At 42.5% G+C, this 24,577-nt stretch overlaps 1 protein-coding gene and 1 long non-coding RNA gene across 3 annotated transcripts in view; one reads left to right on the top strand and one right to left on the bottom strand.

Moving 5' to 3' along the window:
• COL4A2 (collagen type IV alpha 2 chain) overlaps positions 1-24,577 on the top strand; it is a 145,821-nt gene that overhangs the window by 116,749 nt on the left and 4,495 nt on the right. For both annotated transcript variants that reach the window (XM_048328291.1, XM_048328283.1), the window contains 19 exons: positions 3,002-3,109; positions 4,515-4,736; positions 6,890-7,051; positions 7,981-8,151; positions 9,282-9,425; positions 10,676-10,801; positions 11,132-11,313; positions 12,785-12,848; positions 13,656-13,730; positions 14,325-14,432; positions 15,374-15,481; positions 16,750-16,821; positions 17,210-17,335; positions 18,663-18,779; positions 20,630-20,791; positions 20,927-21,025; positions 21,782-21,928; positions 22,549-22,665; positions 23,762-23,953. In XM_048328291.1, coding sequence (XP_048184248.1) covers positions 3,002-3,109; positions 4,515-4,736; positions 6,890-7,051; positions 7,981-8,151; positions 9,282-9,425; positions 10,676-10,801; positions 11,132-11,313; positions 12,785-12,848; positions 13,656-13,730; positions 14,325-14,432; positions 15,374-15,481; positions 16,750-16,821; positions 17,210-17,335; positions 18,663-18,779; positions 20,630-20,791; positions 20,927-21,025; positions 21,782-21,928; positions 22,549-22,665; positions 23,762-23,953 — 2,502 coding nt within the window. The remainder of the gene's footprint in view (positions 1-3,001; positions 3,110-4,514; positions 4,737-6,889; positions 7,052-7,980; positions 8,152-9,281; positions 9,426-10,675; positions 10,802-11,131; positions 11,314-12,784; positions 12,849-13,655; positions 13,731-14,324; positions 14,433-15,373; positions 15,482-16,749; positions 16,822-17,209; positions 17,336-18,662; positions 18,780-20,629; positions 20,792-20,926; positions 21,026-21,781; positions 21,929-22,548; positions 22,666-23,761; positions 23,954-24,577) is intronic.
• Positions 14,502-23,762, bottom strand: LOC125338015. The gene is made up of 2 exons (XR_007208165.1): positions 23,638-23,762; positions 14,502-15,756 (listed from the first exon to the last, which is right to left on the bottom strand). It is a non-coding gene; the product is annotated as an uncharacterized LOC125338015 (long non-coding RNA).

Below are 24,577 nucleotides of genomic sequence, written 5' to 3'. Positions count from 1 at the left end.
CCAGGCTGTCTGACACAACACGGCTGTGCTGTCTGTAGCCACGTACACCTTCCTTGCAGAGCTGGTCCCCCCTAGCCCAGAGGGGCCATCTGGTCATCCTGGGCCTCCCCAGCACTGAGGGTTCCCCACCTCCTTCCAAGAGGAAGAGGAGGTGAGGACAGAGCCTGAGGGACTGTGTGAGATGGAATTGAGAAATGGGCAGGGTGTGGTGAGTGGTCATAGTGACTGACCTTGAAGAGGGAATGTCTGACCAGCGCTTATAGTTTCCATAAACTTATGTACTCCCAGCCTAAGCAATAAAACTGTTTTTCAGTAAGTCCTTCTCATTACCAGCTGTAACAACACTGACAAAAACCATAGCTGCGTCCTTCACATTTTGGGAAATGTAAAATTCTTGATACGTCTGTTCCTGTGCTGCTGTGCTTTAGCCAAGGTTAGAGATCTGGAGTATAAATTTTAAGGTCAAGCTTTTTTTTTTTTTCAGCACAGGGTTTATTATGGCATACATGGATTGACTGATTGACTTATCAAAGACTAATGGATCTTAAAGGGGAAAATTTTATGTCTGTTGAAAGATTACCTGTGTTTCCTTAGTCCTAATGCCTAAGTTTGTTGCTAGGATCAATGCTTCTTGTTTTCCTTGCAATATTTGTAATTTTTTTCTGAGTATGATGATTTGTTCGTTCCTTCATTCACATGAGCTTGATGGTTTTTCTTCCAGTGAGTACAGTCAGATTTAACTCCCAGCTGTAAGACTGCTGTAACACAAGTGATGCTGTTTTCTTGTGTTTTACGTTTTGTATTCTTGGTTAGCTCTTTAACAGATCTTTCTCTGTCTTTGTTAGCTTACATGTTTTAGTTATTTTAAGACTTGGTTTTCATCCTCTCTCTCCAAAACCTGGGAAAGGCCCCTTGCAGAGCCCAGTGCAGAGCTCTGTACGTAGCTGCATTTCAACCTGAGGCAGTTCTGGAACTGGAAGCCTGGGAGGGAAAGGACACATTTTCACAGCTTCTTTTTGCCATAGCTGTGTCAACTGAATTGTCTGGAGAATCATTTCTACTCACATTGTCCAGACTGACACAAAAGCACCCACACCTTCTTTACACCGTTTTCATTGTCTGCTTAGAGTAATGTGGTTTGTCCACAAGATTTCCCACCTTCTCTTCAGCCAGCATGGAGCTCCACTGCAGACAATAAAGTCTCTTGGTGTCCTAGGTGCTAATGACCACAGTGTATCGAGAAAGGAGTTGTCTTTATAGTCTCCCACCTTGATGTCCTTGTGTTCCTTTGAAATTCCTGGCAACACGCACAGCCCACCCTGAGTTTCATCTTGGTTATTCAGGAGTCTCAAGACCTACACGATTGCTGTTGAATAAAATGTTTAAGCTGTTTTCTGTCTCAAACATACAGCTAAAACATTTGCAAACTAAACATTGGCCCAAAATAAAAGCATTTTTCTTGCTGCTGTTTGGCACAACGTCATCACCAACTAACATCACATAATGAGTTACTGAAATATGTGGTAAGCAGTGGTTGTATTCTCCCTCTGCACCTTCTTTCTCTCACATGGCTTTTTAATTAGTGCTATACTGAACAGAATTAATGAAAGTCAGTTATTGCAGATGGGAAAAAAGACCAAGATGCCATTCAGGTAAGAGGCACATTGGAGTTTTTCATTGAGACCTGAAAGCCTAAGATTTTCCTTTTGATTTCTTCCTGAGAAGTTATTTGTCATATAAGGGAGAGAAAAATATTCCTTCACAGCACTGTGAAATGTTATGCACACTGCATTGGCTGGTTATGTGCACCTTATTTCTCATATTTCTAAATGTTTCCTTCTCCCCTTCACAAATGATAGTTAAAATTACAAATAATCATGGTTAAATAATGGAAATTCGGAAAACTAAAGTGGAAAAAAGTATTAAAATCCAAGTGACAAACCAAGTTTCCTTGGTTCATCATAGTTAGGGAAACTTGCTTTCAGTAATGAATAAATGAGTTGTAATTAATGGTGATGCTAAGCAGCAACATTTTAAATGTTAAAGCATGTTGTTGACCTTCAAGCCTGGGAACTTAGAAAGTTCAGAGTGCTGGAGAGGGTAGGGAAACAAAGCATTCCAAAGGAATTATTTTCAAAGAACTTTACAAAAAATCTTGGTTCACTTGGAATACAGTGAACTAATGAGACTCATGTAAAAAAACTTGCACTGAAAAAAATATATAATTTTTGAAACATGATAAAGGAATCCTACAAAATGCTTGTAGGTTTTGAGATGTTAAAAAACAGTAATATTTGCCCTTACTGAAGTGTCAAATAATGTATCACAAGGAAGTAAGGTACCGTTTTTGCTGTCAGGAGAAAAATCAGTATGAACAAGAGGTCGTTGCCAGAAGAACACTTTTTCAGGGCACATCCTTTCTTTTACGAGGGAATCTCTAGACCTGTAATGTTACAAAAATAGTAATAAGGCTAGTTAATTTGTATTCATTTTTGGGGTTATTAGATCTAACCTTTAGCCTTACATTTCTGCTCCTTGGTTATCTAAACCAGTCTGTTCTTGTTCTGTGATCAGTTTAGCAGGGAAGGGAAAATTTTTTTCCTCCTACAGCATCTCATCTGTGCCCATTTCTGTGAACATTCTTTTTTGATACTGCCTTTTGACCTTAATCTAAAATCCTTAATTTACAAAATATTGAAAGACTCCAAAAGTCTGTGAAACTAATTATCTTCAACCTAGTAGTCTCCATATCATTGGTCTTAAATTCAGGTTAATCTATGTTTGTAAAAGCACTTAACCTAGATTTTTGGTCCATGTTTTGGGATCTTGGATACTTCGAAAGAGCTACTGTATAGCCCCATTAATTTTTTTTTTGAAGTTTCATCTTTGCATCCAGAAACACATCATGGTGGTATTTACTACTACCTTTTTTTACATTATATGCACATTTCTGTTTTGTTTGTTCAGATCACACTTTCTTACTTCCTTTTATATAATTTAGGTGCAAAAGGTGCAAGAGGATTCCCAGGTGATCCAGGTCCAATGGGCTTCCCAGGGCTAAATGGTACACGAGGTGATCCAGGTCGGGAAGGATTCCCAGGTCCTCCAGGTATCTTGAAATAATTAGTCATTCTTTACATACTTTTGACCTTTTTACTGCAGTCACTGAAATACAACTACTTGATTCCAGGTACATTTTCACTTACCTTCCCTTCTACATTGAATCAATAAGCCATTAGACAAAACTGCTACTTTTCAAATCCGGAAGTATTTCCTGCAACTTCCATAATGATGAAAAATTTCATAGATGCCAACCTTTTAAAATCTGCTTTATTGTGCAAAATTATAAATGTGACAGTAAAAATTCATTAAATTGTCATAAAGAAATTCAATAAGATAGGTCAGATTCCAAGTGCATTATACTCATAATGATGATGCAGAAAGGAAGAAAATAATAGTATTATTCCATTCAATTCTTTTCAATATCAGTATAAATGATACTGGACGTATCAAAGGTGGAGTACTAGGTACTCACCATGCACATTAGCAGCTCTGTTCCCAGAGTGTTTGCAAGTGTTCAGTGCCTGTCAGATTTTGTGCTAGTCTGTAATAGGTGCAGATTTTTTAAATCCCAGAGCTTCTGTATCATTCCAGAGGTTCCAGGATGTCCAAGACACATCAGTTCAAGGCACACCAATTCAAGGCACATCAAGGCAGATGTCTGTTTGTACATAGCAAGTCAGATGAGCCTGCGTGTGTGCCACTGCACATGTGATCCATGCAATGGCACACACATATAAGCTGCAGAGGGTCTATATGTTCACAAATCTTCAGTCAGTCCAGCAAGAATTACAGGAATTACCTCCAGAAACTACCACTTCCCTGTGGTAGTTTATTTGGTCAGAGAAATGGGTACTGAGTTGTTTGGGGTTTTTTCTGTACCCCAATACAAAAGCCATTGATGCAACTTAATTTATGAGCTCTCTGGAAATTTTTTTGTGTTACCTGATTTCAAAGTTCTAAATCCCCACAGATTCTGAAGTGCTGCAAACTTTCCCAAATCCAGTGCCAGGTACTGCTTTGCCCTCAGGCAGCACATGGCCTGATAGTATTCTCTAGACTCATCTACAGCATCTGTAGTAGCAACAGAGAAAGCAGAAGAAAAGCTGATGCGTTTCCTGGTCAACAGGCAAGGGATGGATCATAAAACATGGCTCTGTGCAGCATAGGGCAGGACCATGAACCTCTATCTCCCCTGCTAAGCTCTACAGAGTGCTCTAATTGCTAAATTAGGGCTCCCACATGGCTCCCAGGCCACAGAGACCAATTCTCTGCAGTTTTCCATGCTATCTTTCACTAGTGCTTGGGCTTCATTTTCAGTCCAGGTCCAGTTTTCCAGTCCACAAGAAGCCTTGTCATTTGTGGTAACGGGGGCATCATGTTGGTATATGTAGGATTTGAACTCCAGCATTTGTAGTGAACCCTGTGATGCCTAGTCCCTGTTTTATTTATAGGTTTTACTGGACCCAGAGGAGACAGAGGCCCAAATGGTCTACCTGGACTGCAGGGGCACCCAGGCCTTACAGGGAAATCCGGAGCTCCAGGAGCACCAGGACCGAAGGGCCTTCCTGGTGACGTGTTTGGAGCAGCAGCAGGTTCCCGAGGGGATGTTGGCCTCCCCGGCTTCCCAGGGTTGAAAGGTGCACCAGGAGATCAAGGCATACCAGGAACTAGAGGTAAACACTCCTTCAAATAAAGAAATATTTAAGAGTGTGATACAAATGCAGCCAAATTGTAGGGATGTGAGAGTAGTAAGAGAGCAGGTTAGGATGCGTCAGAGGTACTGATGACCCCACTATCCATTCCCAGTGCCAGATGATCTCCCATTCTTTCCACTTTTGTGTCAGCTGTTGCCAATCTGCCTGGCTCCTCTGAACACTTTCTGGAGATCCAATGCTTACGTTTAGCTCTCCTTCACACTGCTCTACATGAAATCAACTATGGTAGGATACCAGAGAACTGGATTTTGCTCATCTTTGTCGCTTTCAGATGTACTGCTATTTTTTTTTCACTGTAGTTAAGGGAATGGTGATGTCGCTATTATCCTGACTTTTCACTTACATATAGCAATAGTACATACAGCAATTTTTTCCCACACCAAAAGATGTCTGGATACTGCATGGCTTTGCTGATCAGCACATTGCAGTAGTGCCAAATTTGTAAATTTTAACTAAGAGGACATAGAGTTAGGTAACTGCTAATAAGCTATTTTACCTTGTCAGTCTTTGGGCACGCACAAATAAGAAAAAGATAGCATTATATACTGATTCACAACTTCAAGGTGTTCATTTTAGTTTATTTCATAGACCATAAAAAACACTCTAAAATCCCTGCAGAAAACAGAGTTTCTCTACAAAATCTGACTTTTTCACTCTCTGAACTCTGTGAAGGACTTTCAAAAGCACATGTGGGAATTTAGCATACCCTGCTACAGAGTTTCAATAGCATTTGGACACATAAATTAGGACTGCTGATTACCCCCTTCCCCTGTATGGAACTGAGAGAGGAGCAGTAATTGTATGACTAGCTCGAAGCAAGGTTTATCACAGGAACTAGTTTTGGATATCCTTCTCATGACTTTTGATGAAAATAAATAAAGAAGAGCGTTGTCTTCCCAGAGTTATTTGAAGTGAGGAGAGCTGGTTTCACCTGCAGTAGAGCCCCAGAGTGAAGGAAAGGGATTAAAGCAGCTCTGTGGCACTTCACAGGTTTGAGAAAAGGCAGAAAATATCACTAACACCTCTGAAAAGGGGAAGAAATCCAATTTCATTTGAAAACAAAAAATTTGGTGTGATTTTCCACTCTCTTTGTAAGCATTTCTGTAGAACTAAGCTTTCAGTAGTAAAAAATACAGCAAAAATAAAAAGCATTACTAGTTTGTCTGTTCTTAATTTATTTTACAGTTCTGAGAGAATGGCTCCAAATGGCACATGAATTTTTGTATGAGTATGAACTTTCTTAATTTTACATGAAATGGCTAGGGATTCCTTTATGCCACCTTTGCCACTTCACTCAGAATAGCAAACTAAAGCCTGTATGCTGTTGTTGAGAAAACCCACTTTAAGTGACCACAATTATAAAGCTCATTTAACTACAGTCAAGCCAATGGACCTACACTGATGTAAAACCTGAATAAAGAGAAGCAGATCCGCTTGACCTGGATTTTAAATGCCATGTACTACTTGGATGCTGCTGCTTCTCCAAGCTGAATGAAAAGCAGGCATTATCTTTTAAAACTTAACACCTTCTTTGCCCTTACATGGTAGAGACATAAATTTTCACCCAATGCAGTAAGTCATGTAGAATCAGGGCCTTTTTGCTTAGGAATTTGTATCGGTCTTATAAATCAATGCCTTGTAACGACCTTACATGAAAATTTCTAAACAACACTACAGATCCCACCATCTGCCTTAAATGTTGCTTTTCCTGCCTATAACATTTTAGAAAAGATACATAGCATTATTTCAGTGGTTCAGTCAGCTGCTTGATTCAGTTCTTACTAAGATATATGTGACAGAGAGCTCAGGAATTACAGAATTATTGGGATTAAAATTGAAAGAGACCTGCTCTATCTATATCCACATGGTGCCAAATCGTTACCATTCATTTGAAAGAGTCAATCAACCTTTCTGACACAAATACTGAGATAATTGCTGGTAACGTCAATTATTTTAAATCTAAAGACCAGTCCTTTAATTTGTTTTTGCTGTTCTCACTGAATTTTCAAAGGAAAAACACACCCTGGAAGACTAGGGTGTACAGAGAAGAGATATATAAAGACAAGCTCTCTAGATATGATGCTCACTAATGCATGATTTTGGTCTTTTAGGAGCGGATGGTAGCCCAGGTTTGCCAGGACCCAAAGGAGATCCAGGGCCACAAGGTCTCCCTGGTTTGATGGGATTACCAGGAACACCGGGAACACATGGATTCCCAGGTCCACCAGGAAACCGTGGGCCAGATGGTGGGCCTGGCTCTCAAGGACCTCTTGGTGAGGAAGTAACACGGTCCTGTTGATGCCTTAGGTTTTAACTTTTATATTTTTCCATTTCTGTACTGCCTAGTGTGTAACTCTGAAAGTTTCTTGTAGCCTGTTAACTTTTGCTCTCTCGTGCTAGGTAGACATAACAAAGCCTCCCTGGGCCTGCTCTCCAAGGACACCTAGACTGTCCTAGGCCAAAAAGTATAAACCAAAAAGCCTCTAAAGGGGGGGTAAGCTGAGGGGAATTACATTATTAGCTGAAGCTTTAATTGGAGAATTAACCCTTATATGCAAATGAACCAAACCTATAAAAGTGTGAAGAACTCATGACCTGTTGTCCATCTTGGGGTCCATCTTGGCAGAAGCCTCTGGCTCCCCAGGGGGTACCTTTGAAGGCCTTTCAAATAAATACCTACCTTATTCCCTTACTCCTGTCTAGTCTCTGTGTCTAGGAGGCCTCTTAAGGCATCACTGTGTCATTCCTTTTGCCAGTCCTCTGTGGCAGGGCCATTGTATGGTTTCCACAGCGGAAAATTAAGCTTGGGGATGAAATTTCTTCACAGGCAGAGCTGCTGCTTTTCTTTCTATAGCCACTTACCAAGTCAGGTCAGAGCTTGCTGCTGGCAGACTGGGAAAAGGGAGCCACCAAATGGGGGTAGTCTTATGGAAAAGGGGCTTAATTCTTAAATTAAAGAGGAGGGAAAAGTCCTGTTGGGAGTGGGTGTGGAACCAAACTGATAGCGAGGCTGGTTCACACTGATGAGCTGCTTTATCTTTGCAGCCATTTCTGCAATTCTTTGATGAAAAAAATCCTGATTTCCCTCCTTCAATATGAAGCTGGTAGGACAGCAGTTTTCTCCCTCTTGAGCTACCTTGTATGAATCATCATCTATGTCCAAACCTTTTTTACTCTCCCTGTTCTCACGTTTACATGACAGGTCCACCTGGTGCTAGGGGAGAAGATGGTGAGCAAGGTTTTCCTGGCCCTGTGGGCCTGAAGGGTCTGTCTGGTGACAAAGGTGACATGGGTCTCACAGGATTACCAGGTATACGTGGTGTGACTGGTCCCCCTGGCATAAGTGGAATGGATGGCTTTCCAGGAGATAAAGGTGAGCTCTGGACTGCTGCTTTGAAAACAGTAATTGATTAAAGCTGTTCTGTGCTGAGGTGAGCCAGACATATTCTCTGCTGGTCTCCCTCTATTTAAAACAGTAGAATTAGGATAATGTGCCTAATATATTCCAAAATCACTGCCTGTTTTCCCCCTCTGATGTACTTGGCACAGTGGTAGCTCATGATATGCAGCCCTATTTAGAAGAGCAATGGGTGCTTTATTTCTCATTTTAAAAAAAGATACAGTATTTACTATTTTCTCTCTAAAAGTCTTACCCTCATCCTAGTCCCACTGGTCCTCAGTAAAATTTAAGAGATGTTTCCCCAAACCTTGGCTTTAAAGCTTTTTAAAGCTGGGAGCTGTGGACTGAGCAATGCCAAACACAAGACCTCGATGGTGACTTTAGGATACTAATGTTATGTTGGGAAGGTGAGATCCTCACCTGCCAGCAATGAGAAAATACATATGTGTAATGCACATTGCCTACACCACATGGGGAGTTTCAACAGTGTTCAACTCCATGTGAAGCCAAATTGAGCACAAAGCATGCTTAAAAATGCATGCTGCAATTTCATCAGTTGGAAAGACAGGACAAGACTAGCTGTGGAGTACTGATAGCTCTCATTTGAGAGAAATTAAGATCTGTTTGTTAGCTTTACCCATGTAAAACAGCATTCTCTTGTTTAGAAAAGAGGAGTAGGGGAATTTTTGGTGAGAAAGGGCCAGCCAGTCCTAGACTCATATCTCTACATGTGGAACAGGCTGACTAAAAACCTTATGTGGAACTAGGTACCTATCTCAAGCTTATCTCTAGGAGAGGGGTTGTACTGGTCTGTCAGAAGAATACAGTAAGTTCTGGTCATCCCCACAACATCTCCTCTTGGCCAGTTGAGGCGGGTTAGTGTACTCCTGAGAGTACACTACCTCAGGAGCTCTACTACCTCTCAGAGAGCTTGGGTGCCTGCTCCAGACCCAAAGATTTCTGTAGGCATCAAGGCACCCAAAAAATAGGTACTGCTGCACTGAAGTTTTCATACAATTTTGTCATGTGTTGCTGGTTCATATTTACTTAGTTTGCAGAAATCGGAGTGAAGTAACAGTTCTCTTCCCCTTCTTTCCTTAAAGGCTCGAAAGGTTCATCTGGCATTGATGGTTTCAAAGGCATGACAGGCCTAAAAGGAAGACCAGGCATCAAGGGAGTCAAAGGAGAATTTGGCCCAGTCGGGGCTCGGGGAGATAAAGGCTCACAGGGTGCCCATGGCTTCAAAGGTATTTGCTTATGGGTGGTACCAGTGTGTTTGCTCTTCACGTCTGCAGAACTATTTTACAAGGACACAAAGACAAAGAAGACACATTTTTCACATGGTAAATTTAGCTCAGACATTCCTCCACCTATTTCACACATGGGCCTCTGGCCAAGAGGCCTGGATTTTAGACTCAGGGAGAGGTTAGTTCTTTACATACTTAAGGCTGGAGACAGACATCTTATTACTCATCTGAGCTCAGACAGTGGTACCTCTGGACATGTGCAGAAGTCAAGAGAGCTTTTTCCCAGGAAGCATAGGATGTTTGGGGGAGAATACTTGGATTTTTCTCCAGTTGCACTGTAAAGACAGTGAAATATTCAGAAAACCAGACAATTAAGTAGTTTAAGTAGTTAAAAATCACAAACATTCAGCTGGTATTATCGTTGGTGAAATGAAAACTGTAACTCAGTCCTCTTTTTATTGCACACAATTATCTTTAAATAAATGCTTTGCCACAAGGCCAAAATGTTCTTTCTAGGCACCCTGAGATTGGTATTTTTTTTAAAAAGTATCTGCAATTCAGAGATTGCAGAACAGTGATCCCAGCATCAGTCTCAGCAAAAGCCAAGTGTGAAAGCAGCCCCTGTGAAGAGAAGTGCAAATATGCTTCTTGGCAAAGAAATATAAGACAATGCATAATCACAGGGGACAAGTCTGGGTTACTGGCCTGTCTCTGCACCCCACAAAGAACTAAATACAGTCATACAGTCTATATGGGTCCCTTCTTCAAGACATTATTTACTGATATCACTGATACTTATTGATAAAGTGAACACTATAACAGATAACAAATCCAAACACTTTCTTTTGCCCAAGGCTTTTTGACTGAGAATTCCCTTTTAATAGAAATTAACTACTTTTCTGTGCTTTCTTCTGTGTGCTTTTCAGGGTTTTTTATAAACCATGATTTTGGGGTTTTTTATAAACACTTGATTCGTAACTGATCTGTTGAGAGATAAATTATCTATCACAGGCGAGTCTGGGTCCAGCTCCCGGGATTGTATGTACAAAAGTTTAGCTCTGTTTTCATGTTTTCTTAACTGTGACTCTTGCACTGCCATGTTATATTGACACAGGTTACTTTTCATGAAGGTGGATTTTCTGTAGCTTGTGCAAGGACATTCCTTTTTCCTAATTCGCTCTTCTGTTCACTTTTCCCAACAGTGCTGCTGACTAACATTTTGTAACACGGTTGGATTTTTTACCCTTTAGGTGACCGTGGGGATCAAGGCCCCCCAGGAGAACCTCCAAAGCTCATGCCCAGCATGATGATGGAAGTCAAAGGTGAAAAAGGAGATGTTGGAGAAAGGGGCACGAAGGGATTCTTTGGCTTAAAAGGTCAGTGGTCACAATAAAACAAGGCAAGCACATTCAGGATTATCAGCCAGTGCTTGTTCTCAGCTACCATATTAAATATTCCCTGCTCATTTTACCACTGTGCTGCAGCCTCCCTAGCAAGGTCTCTGACAGCAGAAGCTGAGCTCCTGGCTGCATTTCACGGAGTCACCCCCAAGGAAAGCTCTGAGGGGTGGGGGGTAGGTGTGTGTGGACTTGTACAGCACACTGTGGTGCCATGTTTCGAGACGGCCACTAGCAGGAAAACTTCTTACACACAAGCAACTGTGTGTCAGTCTTTCCTTACTTACATTTCTTCTTCCCTGCCTGCAGGTAGCAAGGGAATGCCAGGCCTTCCTGGAAAGACAGGAACCCCAGGGTCCCCTGGGCATCCCAGCTACGTGGCTGGTGTGAAAGGAGACATCGGCGCAAAAGGGCTGACAGGTCTGAAAGGATATCCTGGTCCTGCTGGCTCTCCTGGCATCAGAGGCTTCCCTGGCACCACAGGAGTCCGAGTAAGTTCACACACATGAGGGAATGTTGGTGCCCCTGTGCTGGCATTCAGCTTCTCAGCAAGTGGCATTCACCCCTTGAAATTTTGCTGAACAACGGCAGTGCAAAGATAAAAATGCCATAAGCATTGAATAAATAGATCAAATATTTTTGCTTGCTCCCTCCAACATTAATTAAGCAGAGTCATTTATTTTCTCATTGTGAGACATCCAAATTTCATGTGCCAACTTTTTGCCAGTGAGGACCCAGATGGTTCCTTCTAGCTCCTTGGTTCTGTTGCTGCAGCTGCTGGTAAAAATTATTCTCAATGTTGGGCTTACTTTTCTTTTTCTCCCAGAACTTGATGGTATCACTGCCAAAAGTTACTCACTGTCACTTATTTAACAGTAAAAGAGCCTAAGAACCTTAGCTTCTAGAGGGTAATTCACTGTGATTCACTTCAGCTGCAAAATAAGTTACACTGAAAGAAATAAATGCTTAGAAAAGGCCTGACAGTAGACTCACAGACATAATTTATTTAAGAGAGACAAAAACTATATTCCTTTCTCAGGTTCTCTTTGCCTTTAGGTTTCAGTAAAATTTTTTTTAACCAAGGACTGCAGGACTGTTACGGTTTAATCTCAGCCAGAAACTAAGCCCTACCCTATCACTTGGTCCCTCAAACATCCCCAGCAGGATGGGGAGAAGAGAATTGGAAGGGTTAAAGTGAGAGAACTCAAAAAGGTGAAAAGTGAATAAGAACAGTTTTCTAATTGAAATAAACTATCATAACAATAAATAATAATAATAATAATAATAAAAAGGAATATAATAATGATAGATTAATAAAACCCAAGAAAGACAAGTGATACAAATGAAAACAATTGCCCACCACCAACTGGCTGATGCCCAGCCAATGCCCAAGCACTGTTACCCCCCAGCCTATTGTCCCGCCTGCCTTATATGCTGAGCATGAGGCCATATGGTGTGGGATATCCCTTGGGTCAGTTGGGATCAGCTGTCCCAGCTGTGTCCCCTCCCAAATCCTTGCTCACCCCCAGGCTGCTCACTGGCAGCGTGGGGTGACAAGCAAAAAATGTCTCGACACTGTGGAAGCGCATTTCAGTAGGAATGAAAACATCCCTGTGTTATCAACAGTGTTTCCAGCACAAATCCAGCACAAAACAGTCCTGTACGGGCTACCATGAAGAAAATTAAATCTGCCCCAGCCAAAACCAGCACAAGGACTCACTACTTTATATGCACAATAAGATGTCCTCAATTTCAGACTTAAGCCTTTGCAAACATAACTTCTCCCTTGGTTGGTACTGATTTAGATTAACTGACTGCTGCCAAATCACTCTATAAAGTACTAAAGAAACTCAAAAATGGGAAATTTAATAGCCTTTTAAAATATTTCCAAAACCAGCTGTTTGGAAGGTTGACTAAATGCTCATCCTCACTAACTGATGCCTGTTTTCAATCATACGATAGGGAGAAAAAGGCATTCCAGGAATTTCAGGCCATTTTGGTACTCCTGGCTCACATGGAGAAATAGGTGAGTTTGTTCTCTTATCTGAGCACCCTCCGTATTCATCACCCATCAAATACGTGACATTAAGATCTGAGGGGTCTCTGTTGTAGTGCTAGGTTTCGTTTAGCAAGCTGCAGCTTTCCCTGGGAGCTCAGCGGAGTGTTTAGGGCAGTGTGACCATTTTGCCCTCTCGTAGTCCATTTCGGACGGCTCCACTCTCTTGCTCCGGCAGCTCTCAGCTCTACAACACAGTGACAGCAAAGGAGGCGAGAAGGGTCCCTCCATAAGGGTTTCAGAGGACCTTTAATGGTTACATCTCGTCCCAGCAACCCCCAGAAACAGAGAGACCTCGTGATCCCGGTGCAGGGGGGTTTTATCAGGGGCTCAGGGGCGGTACATGGGCGGAGTTGGGGTACAGGAACCAATAGGGAGAGCCAGAGGGAGGGGCCAGGGCTACGGGCAGGGGAAAGCGGGGTGGTGGAACAATATGGGATAAGAAAAGCAGTGAGTAAACGGATCACCACAGGTCTCAGTGGATCTTCAATCTCAAAGAGTCTTTCCACAGTCTTACAGAATGATATTGTAGATGTGGGAGGCTGTAAAAAGGTTAATACTGTTAATTTCATGCCACATGTGCTGTCCATGGATAAATCCATCTGTGGCAAGGAGGGAGGCTGTTCTACAGACTTTTTTTGCTTTCTTTAATTTACTCCTCTTTTATTCTAGAAAGATAATTGTTGAATTTTGCCTCAAGTTGCAATTCCTCAAAACAACAGGAAGTACTGTTTAAATTAAAGCCTTACCACTCGTGTTCATTTTTATTTGAAATAGGTGATCGGGGAGATACTGTAAACTTACCAGGAATGCCAGGCCTTAAAGGGGAAGTTGGTGTGCCAGGCTTAACAGGTATTAATTTCACAGTTGCTCTTTGGATGTATTTCTTTCACATATTAAAGTTCCCAGAGGAAGGGAGGGGGAGTTTTGTATGGGCTCTTGAATGTGTGCTCTCATGACAGCTCCAGGAGAGGTTCATCTTTTCTTTATTGAAATAAATATGCGCTACATTTGCCTCTTCAACTGAAAATACCATTATAGCAGTAAACATCATCACATGCAACTCTAGTAAACATTTTTATATTATTTTTTTTGCTATTGATGACCAAAGGAGCATTATCAGGCCATGATTATAGAAGATGGGATAGCAAAGTCTCATAGATTTTGGATTGTTAGGTAATGTATTAAAATTTCCCTGCACATGCAGTCCACTTGAACATCAGTGTCATATTCCACATAATTTGGGGAGTACTTTTAAAAACAAGTTCAGTGATCATTTGGCCAGACGACTGTTCATGCTCCCAGATTACGTAAGCACCCTGACTAGAAGAATGTCTTTATGTGGCAAGACCAGGACCCATACAGTAGCCAAGTTCACTTTATGCTTGTTTGCTTAGGGTTGTATAGATATTATTAAAATAAGGTACTGGTTTTGTGGTTTTCCAGGTATAAGAGGAGGTGTGGGGTCAAAAGGAGAAGGTGGTGATCCTGGTTTCCCTGGCATTGAAGGCCTCAAGGGCACACAGGGTGTCCCTGGCTCCGTGGGACCGGAAGGTAAAATATTCTTTATAACACTTCAAAGAATAACATTGTTTAAGAGGAAAAAGAAAAATACTCTTTCCATCAAAAGAAAGTCATTATGTTTTTTAATATGTTCATCATTCTGTAAGTTGGTGAAGAGCAGTGACAAGGATGTGGAACTCACAGCAGAAGTTAAGAGAAAATTGCAGAAACCTAGCTCTGCTTCATACCAGTTTTTGCTTCTTTATAGCAACCACGTGTCCAGTCAAAGTGTTGTATTGCTGGCATACTCAGGTATTCTAGTGTTGTCTCAGTACTACAAGGAGTGGGCTTTTCAATGACCTTTTCTGCCATAAATGAAGTCAGTATCCCCCAGGACACAGTTACAGAGCCTTCGAGCCAGGCTCATTGGCCAACTGTACAAGAGAATCCAAGTCAGGTTCAGCTGAGGCCAGATCATACACTCAGGACTTAAGAACATGTCTTGTTGCAGGAGGATCATGGAAAGGCTCTTTCAGAACAGTTGTTCCACATTTCTCCTTATTAGAGGGCTTAGAAACTCCAGGCAAAAGTGGAAGAGTTTTGATAGGTGCCTCACTGGGAAACAGTTCTTGTCTGATGAGCTTCTCAGTCAGAAAGGCAAAACAGGTGCAGCAGAAGGGGAAAGTAACATGCACAGCAATGAAATCACTTATTGTAACTGGCAATAGAAGTCAAATTATCATTTTAATAGGAGGAGCCCACTGTCTTTTCTGAGGTTGTCAGAAACCTGAAGTTTGTAATGAGTTTGTCTCTCCTACCTGTGCTCTCTTTAGTTTTCTTGCACTTGGATGAGCAGTGCAGTGTCATACAATGACATTAGGAAGGGAAAGTCTTCAGTTTGCTGCCTGGGGGAATGAAAGTAGCACAAGTTGGGGTTTTGGGCTGTTGGTTTTAAGGATGCTCATGACCAATGATTCATTGTTGCCACACAGGTTTGCCAGGACTGGTTGGCCCCCCAGGGCAGCAAGGAAGCCCTGGGACACCTGGATTTCCAGGTGAAAAGGGAACTCCCGGCTGGCCTGGCTTACCAGGACAAGCAGGTATTTGTACAGTTTCAGCTATTCAATCATTTCTGTCTGAACACTTGCAAATGTTCCTTTGGGGTGAAGAAGAAAGGGGGGTTTTGCAGTTCAGAGTGGCAGAGTTTCCCCTGCTAAAACATTTATTCCTCACAAAGTCCAGGTGTATTAACAAAGACACATGTGGTTGCTTTCTGATTTATGGCTTCTGGTGTCTTCTCAGCTCATTTTAACTGTTGATGACCTCTTCAACTAGGAAAGCAGTTTTCAGGAAACATATTCATTTTTCATGACAGCTAGGAAGAAAAAACAATAAAAAATTATTAAATATGCAGCAAGGGTAATGATATACAATATGAGAATATTAGAATGTGGCATTAGATAGCAAGCAACATATTTGTCCTACATCATCACCAAAAACTGTTAACTGATTCAGTATCGAGTTTCAAGAATAAATTCCTTACGGCTTAGACAGAATTGTGCTATCAAAATGCAGGTGATAGTTTAAAATGAAGCTGTTTATATCATAGGATACAGAATCTCAATGGTTGCCACTTAATTCCTTAATATATTAAGCTAGCAGGTTTTTTCTACCTTATAGCCAGAAATCACCCTGCTTTTAGTAAGATTCTTCTATCTGAATGTGCATCAAAGCTCAGCTAATACAGTTTTGAAGACTGCTTTTTTAGACAGTGAAGAGAGACAGACAGACACTTATTTTTCTGAGATTGAATAATCCTCCAGAGCTGTGGCCATTGTCTAGCTTTAACATCATATTCACCACTTTGACAGGTACAAATAGATGGAATAAATTTTACCTGTAACAATAGTAACAGTAGCTGTTAGACATTTCATTAGGGTTTTGTTGGGGTTTTTTAAATGAGACAGAGTGAATTGCTCCTGAAGACAGCTTTATTATAACCACATTTAGAGTCTACAATTATGTCATAATTGTCTTGGCTTGAGGATTTTGGAAAACTAAATAAGTACTAATAAAACTATGGAAGCAAGGCTGGAACTAATGGCATGCTACCAGATGGATCAGAGATATTTAAAAACTGTCTCTGGAGTAATGAGTTTATCAGATAATTACAAAATTTGCCAATCACAAACTATGGTGTGGTGTATTTCATAATAAACTTATGGTAATTAATTAATTTTCAGATAATACACCGTATTTTAACACAGAATAGCATTTATTCAAGCTTTTTTTTTTTTTTTTTTGGCCCAGGAATATATATAGACTAATAGAAACTATTATGATAATCATGACTGTCATTTTAAAACAGGCCAGCCTGGCTTAAGAGGAATCAGTGGACTGCATGGTTTACCAGGCACTAAGGGCTTACCAGGATCACCAGGTAAGTGAGGCTGTTACTCTGCCTGTTCACAGGCACAACATTGTGTTGGCTTCAAGTTTTGTTAGTGAGGTCTTTGTAATGCAACTTTCTTAACTGTGTCCTCAAAAGCTTTGGAATGTGCTTCATTATTGTGGGCTCTGGCAAACAACTTCGTACACCATGTGCTACCCCACAGGTGGATTAGAACACAACTTCAAATTATAACTTCTTTCCTCTGATAAAGTTAAAACCTCAAGGTCTTTTTTCTCATCATGAGCCTTTTTTTCAATGAGCCATTACAGACTCATGTATTTTGTAAATCCACATGCTCTATACATGTACTTTAGCATGCATTGTTATATGCAGAAACATTTCAGCTTTCCTTCTTGTTCTGAACAACTCTCAACAGGTCCAGATGGGTATGGCTCTGCAGGTTTCCCAGGCACAGTGGGTGACAAAGGAGAAGCAGGAGAGCCAAGCAGAGTAGAAGGTGGCCGAGGACCTCCGGGCCAGAAGGGAGACAGAGGTGTTCCAGGTTTGTATTCCAGAGAATGGGATCCATCTGTTATTTGTTTCATCTGTGGGTGTTAGAGAGGTCACGAAGTGCATAGTTGTGTAGGAGAACTCCCGAAGTCAGGAAGGTCACTGTTTGGAGTTTGTGCTGCAGCTCAGCCAGCCCCTGCTCAGAAACAGCAGTGTGTATTCCCCAGTGCTGGACAGCCTGAGTCCTTCCCCATGGTAGCAACATCTTGTAGCACCCACTGGGCCCAGCAAGCTGCAAATGCCAGAGGCTACTCTCAGCCATCAGCTCCCCAAACATTTTTAATGAAGCTCCAGTTACACAAATGCATGACCTCTCTCTCTTTTTTTGCAAGCCTGTCCATATTTACCTTTCTCCTGAAAGCCTCACTGTTTGTCAAAGTGTGATGGTCCTGCTGACACCTCGGGGGCTCTGTTCCCATACACGGTGCTTTGCTGGTGCCATCACCCCTCGTGCAGAGTAAGGTCCAACCCCCCATGCTGTAACAGGCTGTGCTCATCTCAGGATGGGTCACCAACTGGTTTTCATCCATCAAGAAGCCACCAGACTGATGTTATGAACAAATTACAGGGGTTTTGTGGGTTTGTTTTTTATATTTTTCCAACATTTTGGCTCTAAAAGGATTAAGGATTGACAGAGATATAAAACCTTACTGCCTTTGCCTGCATGGTTCAATGGCTCATTCCTATTCTTTTGTGTTACACTTTATTGTTACTAACACGCTGTGCCATCTCAAACACTATTCAGAGATTTATTATCAAGCATTAGAAAAAGCAGCTTACCTCATCCATGGATATTTGTCACAATTATAAACAGAAGGTCGACTTCCTGACAACTTCAATATACTTTAAAAAATAATCTGTTATTGGTAGGGCAGATTTTTGGCCATTTAACAATTTTTCATCTGTAGAGAACTTCTTGGATTTGAACTTTTGGTTTTAACTGACCCCAGAAAATGCTAAGTGTGAGCCCTGACTCTGCAGGCACAGAAGAACAAAGCTGCTTTCCTGCCTGCTTCAGTATACCTAGGGTATTTTGAGTACTTCCTATCTTGAAATATTTTACCTGGCAAACACGAGATTATTAGTATTCTACACAGTGAGATGTAATTAGCTACCCAGAGAGCTTTGGCAGAGAACTAGTATTTTAAAATTCTTTAAAAAAAACCTTCCACAGTAACATCTGAAAAAATAAAAATCAGTAGGAATTGCAGGTGTTTTCTATTTTGAAAATCCCACTTCTTAGTCTAAGGTGAGTCCTTTTAATTGCAATTGTGCATTTTTTTTCTTGCAGTACTGATTATTTCTTCTCTTCCTTTCAGGAGTCCCAGGACCCTTTGGTATTCCTGGGCAGGAAGGATTTCCAGGGCCTCCTGGGATTTCAAATATATCAGGATATCCTGGTGATAAAGGTTCCCCAGGTCTAGATGGAGTGCCAGGTAATTCATGCAACAGCAGTCACTGTTATTTCTGAATTGATTCAGTAAAGTAGCCCTATTAAACACAACACTGAAATTGTTGGATGGAACTAATGGTACATCAGATAACAGAGACAGACCTCTTGAAAGCAAAAGGCAGTTCCTCCAGGTTGTCCTGATGAAAGGATTTGAATTTCATGCAAATAACATTAAATAATCCAGAATTCTCTTAACAACTTTCAGAAGTATTATGCTAATCTACTACTCTAAAATCTGAGGTCTGTGGCAGACTTGTAAGTCTATTAAATATTGTGTTAATCATTTACAAAATCCTCCTATGTGAAATGACCATGCAAGCTAAATTTCATTGGAAAGCATTAGGTCTTCCCTCTTAAAAATACCTGTTGCTTATTGGAGTGCACAGTCATTTCAAACTGTGGTGCCACTCTGAAGAGCTTTTAGCAGTTGTTCCACTAACATCTTTATATGATGGATGGAAATTTTTATGTAAACTCAGCAAAAACTTAGGCAAACCAGCTGAAAACCAGTAAAATACCTAGGCTTCCAAGTTAAAAGAGAATGTTAGTTGGCCTGACTCTGTATAGTGGTTCCAACTCTCCAAGCAGTCAGGGGAGTGGAAACAGGAACACCATGCCCCAGCCAAAATGGTGAGACAAGTGTGGCTCACTCTTACTTTGCCACATACATCTTGCATTTGTATCCTCATGTGACCCAGCTTCAAAAGGCAGCACAAGAGATGCCCCACTCAAAACCCTAGTTAGTAAGTCACTCCCTCCTCAGAAACAAGGTCCAAATGCCTTGTAAGCAGCAGAGGTAACTGAAGAGAAACCTGCCAGGTTTAGCTTCAGGCAATATGCAATTCTAGAAAAAGAAGCTGTTCCCATAATTCCCAAGACAGCATGAAGTACTTCTCTGTGGAAGGTATCTTTCAGCTTTTTACCAGCTAGGCTAGTGGTTTAATGCCTTAGAAAGCCTCGAGCAGCCTAGAGAGGTAGCACAGGCAATCCAGCACTTTAGTAGCTCTAAAATCAGTACCTGTATCAGCTGCAAAGCAAATCAGCAGAAGCAAAGAGGGAGAAATATAGCTCCCTGCTCGCTCAATTTCCTGCAGTTAGAAGCTTTCAAATGAGACAGACAACAAGAGATGTTCACAGGAAAGTAGCTGAGCTGAGAGAGAGTGGAGCCTCCCCTTGACCATCTTTTATTAGGAGAAGGGGAAAGGGGAGGACTGGGGGCGGACCCGGGGTGACCGGCCAATCAGACACTGCTGAAGAGTCTGAGTTACATTTGGGTTTGCCCGCGCTTGGAACAAAGGAGCTCGGAGTACATGGCAGAAGCAAGTGTCTTTGGGAGGGGGAGGGGAAGCTCAGAACAGGCAGCAACACTTATCTAGTTCCAGATGTTCAACTGAAGCACTAAGATACACAGAACAGTAAGTCCTTGGCTCTGAGTCAGGTACTTGATGCTCTCTGATTTCTCTCTAGCTACTTGGATAATTTAGGATGAAGCAAGGAGGCACCTAGTGAAGTGGGGTATTTACTGGTGAAGGAATAGTTCACTGAAGGCTGTATCTCAGCAGGCACCTTATTTCTGCTGAAATCTTGCTTGAGATAACACTGAATTTTGTGGGAGCTTCGTGCTCTAATTCCTCTGCCACTGCTGCAGACAGCTATGCCAGCCTGAGAGCAGGAGCAGGAGTACTGAGTAAGTCTGCTGAGGAGCTAAACATTTGCTTCCTGCTTAAATTAAGGAAATAGAACCTGATGGGATACAGTTAGATAGTTCTGTTATTTTCCTTTGTGCCCAGGTGTTAAATATTAACAGTTACAATCTATATGTCCTCTAAACAGGCTATCCAGGACCACAGGGGCAGCCTGGAATACCTGCTCCACCAGGAAGCAAAGGAGAAAGTGGACAAACAGGTAGGGCTGGAGAAATTGGCCCAAAAGGAAGTAGAGGTGATCCTGGATCAGCAGGAAGACCTGGCCTGCCTGGATTCCCTGGACTAAAAGGTAAGGATAGGAAATGCTGATCTTGGCAGGAAGCAGGCGAGCCTTCTATGCTACAGCAGCTTTAATACCGTGACTTTTGCACTCACTTGATTTGTACTGAAATGCAATAATGCCACTTGTCATTTTGCATTAAAGGTCGTAAGGGTGAACAAGGTGTCATCGGCTTTATGGGCACAGCAGGATTTCCAGGTGATTTGGGACCTATTGGACCCAAGGGAGATAGAGGAGTAACTGGTAAGTGTGTGCAGTCAGATGTGTGACTCCTTTCTAAACCACTCATTCTCCAGCTCCACAGAGCTGATCTAACTGGCCCTGCTCTGAGCAGGAGGTTGTGCTAGGAGACCTCCAGAGTCCTCTGTCCTGCATGACTGTGTGAATCCTGGCAAATTCCAGAGGACAGATGCCTGAATTTAACATGAGAAGTCAATTTTTTGCCTTTATGAATTTAATTTGTATGAGGTGCCAACTCCAAAATCAGAGCTACTTTTTGGGGTTAAAAAAAAGAATTTCTTGTCTAAATTAGTCCTCCAGAGTAGACATACTGGATATTTAAGGAGACCTTTAAAATCCATCACTCCATCTATACCATCGTGTATTTGTGTCTCTTGAAGCCCACCAAAAGATGGTGCTGCACCTCAGAGGTGTGGCAGTTTGGGGGGAACTTCCCGGCTTCCTGTGTCACAAATGAGGGAGCAGTAGCATCATTAACTTCCTTCTGCTTATCTGTGTACTGTCCAAGTGAAAACAATCTCTTGAAGATTATCCCATACTTGGAGATTGTCTCATCTTGGGCATCCCATACCCACACATATTTCCCCAATATAAAACAGCTGCTATACCCAAGCTGGTTGAGTTGCAGACCATAGACCCTCTCATACGTATGCAGCCAAGTAAGAGCAACATATCTCTGGATGAAAGTACGTTAAGGAAAAATACAGGGCGGTTGGGGTTTTTTTTAATCGAACTATCTCATCCCCCTTCTAATGACAGGCTTCCAGGGACCTCCAGGCTCTCCTGGGCTGCCCCCTCTTCCTCCAAGGCTGGTTGCTGAGCAAGGTTCACCAGGTCCTCGTGGAAATATAGGACCTCAGGGAAGCCCAGGAGATATGGGACCTCAGGGCCCACCAGGAGATCCAGGTAGGAATCACACATTCAGACTGCAAGCTGTTCCCCTTAGCAGAATGAGGCCACCAGAGCACTGCTTGTCTGTAAGCCAGAAAGGAGAGTCAATTTTTGGTCTTCCAAAGCTGGGGCTTCAGCTTTTTTCCTCCTCCTAGCATTCAGAGCGTAAGCAAAACAGGAGAAAACTTTGGCAACACTCATGTAGCCAAATCTACACAGTAACACTCAGTAGCCAAAGCAACATCAGATATGGACCTGGCACAAACCAAGACTGAACGTGTTTGGTGGGAAAGTGCACATCCTTGTGGGAATGCTGTCAACTCAGGGAATAATGTAGTGTTAGTGACATATGGACCTGATGCAGTGCAACTTTCGCCATGAGCCTCATCAGAGATAAGTGGTGCCAAGAGTGAAGAATTAGGGTTGTGGGGCTCATGTTGTCTTGATCCCAGCAACCTTTTCCAATGAACTTAGTGCTTTTTGCCTGAGCAAGTACCACAGGATCTTGCCTTCAGTGTAAATTAGTAAACCAGCAGACAGGACCAAACATACGCAAGTAGAGCACATGTTAACAAGGTGGGATGGGCATGTTGATATGTCTGCAGTCACTGTGCTTACAACCATTGTTGTGTAAGGTTTCAGAGGCTCACCTGGAGAGCCAGGACTCCAGGGCAGGGGTGGCATTCCAGCTCCTCCTGGTTCCAGAGGGGAACAAGGAGGAATGGGATTTCAGGGTCCGGTGGGATTTGAAGGTAAGAGATATCACACTTCTTCCCTCTTTCTCATTTCTCTGCAGTAAATTGCTCTGTAGTTACTGCATCAGTGGAAGGAGAGCGGAGGGGAGGGGAGAGGAGAGAAGGGGAGGGGAGAGCGGAGGGGAGGGGAGAGGAGAGAAGGGGAGGGGAGAGGGGAGGGGAGGGGAGGGGAGAGGAGAGGAGAGGGAGAGGAGAGGGAGAGGGAGAGGGAGAGGGAGAGGGAGAGGGAGAGGGAGAGGAGAGGAGAGGAGAGGAGAGGAGAGGAGAGGAGAGGGAGAGGAGAGGAGAGGAGAGGAGAGGAGAGGAGAGGAGAGGAGAGGAGAGGAGAGGAGAGGAGAGGAGAGGAGAGGAGAGGAGAGGAGAGGAGAGGAGAGGAGAGGAGAGGAGAGGAGAGAGTTTCTGTCTTCAGAGATACTTCAAAAGGGACAACTAATTAACTGTTAACAGTTACTGTAGAGCAGTATTTTCAGAATAAATTTTGATAGCTGTAGATGTCAGTACACTCATGAGTTTGTTTTGATCTGAGTGTATTTATTCTCTCTAAGTATCTTCATCCTAGTGTTTAACTAACAGTTACATTCATGGAGGTGAATGGCTGGGTAGGTGATACTTGGATAGATGAAGTTTAGGGGAATGTATTTGTAAAAGAAATACCTGTGTCTTTATCAAATCAAAGAGCAGAACTATTACTATCTTAGCTAAGCACACAGAGAAAAAGGTATTTGCAGAGCATAGTTTCAAGTGTATGGATCAAATGCAAGAAGTCTAACAACTATTGGTTAATATTGGACTAAGAAAATATTTTAAAGGAAAAATATGCTCATCTGTACACAGAACTTTATTTTGACTTTCCCTAGTTCTGATGTGAAATACACTATCTAAGAAACTGGGGAGCCTAATCCAGCACCAATGTACTTCAAAAGCAATTGTTACAATCCTAGAAATGCAGCTCTTTTAACAATAACTTACCATAAAGAAAAGGCATCATGCAATTAAGCTGTTCATCAGCAGCTTAGCTGGAATATCAGCTAGCACCAAATCATTTGTGGGAGCACAAACTCAGCTGGATTCTTTCTTTTCTGCCTTCTCTAAGGTCAGCCAGGTCGCCCCGGTAGCCCTGGGCCACCAGGCATGCCGGGTCGCAGTGTCAGCATGGGCTACCTGCTGGTGAAGCACAGCCAGTCCGACCAAGAGCCAATGTGCCCAGTTGGCATGAACAAACTCTGGAGTGGATACAGCCTACTGTATTTTGAAGGACAAGAGAAAGCACACAATCAGGATCTAGGTATGTACAAATATTGCTGGCAGCAGCCTCAATTCCAAAAACTGGGACTACAGCAAACAGGCTTAGGAAGCACCAAAATGAGAATATAAAAACAGCATGTCTTCGTAGAGCGCCCCCGAATGAGCAAGTCATTAGTGTTGTTCAAGGGAACCTGTAAAGCCAGCAAAACATTCTGGACCACAGGGCTTGTGTTGTAACCGCTGGACTCTGCCTAGCAGGCTGCAGCTCCCTGTGAGCACAGTGGGGGTTTCCCAGGGCCATGCGATCAGTCACATCCCGGAGTCCATTTCGGACAGCCCCGCGACCTGGCTCCGGCAGCCAGCAGCGTTACAGTGCACTGGTGGTAAAGAAGGCAGAGAAGGGTCTCTCATGAGGGCTTGAGATGGCTTTAATCACATCTTGTCCCTGAGATGTTCAGAGGCAGAGAGAACGCATGGTCTGGGTGCGGGGTGGTTTTGTCAGGGGCCCAGGGGCAGTCCCTGGGTGGGGTTGGGGTACAGGAGCAAATAGGGAGAAACCGAGGGAAAACGAGCAAATAGGGAGGAACCTAGCCAGGGCTAGGGCAGGGAACAGGGGAACATGTGAAATAGGAACAGCAATGGGTTAACAGATCCCCACAGGCTT

This window comes from Corvus hawaiiensis, chromosome 2 (assembly GCF_020740725.1).
Source record: "Corvus hawaiiensis isolate bCorHaw1 chromosome 2, bCorHaw1.pri.cur, whole genome shotgun sequence".
In the NCBI taxonomy this organism is placed as follows: domain Eukaryota; kingdom Metazoa; phylum Chordata; class Aves; order Passeriformes; family Corvidae; genus Corvus; species Corvus hawaiiensis.
This window is presented reverse-complemented; position numbering and strand designations above follow the sequence as displayed.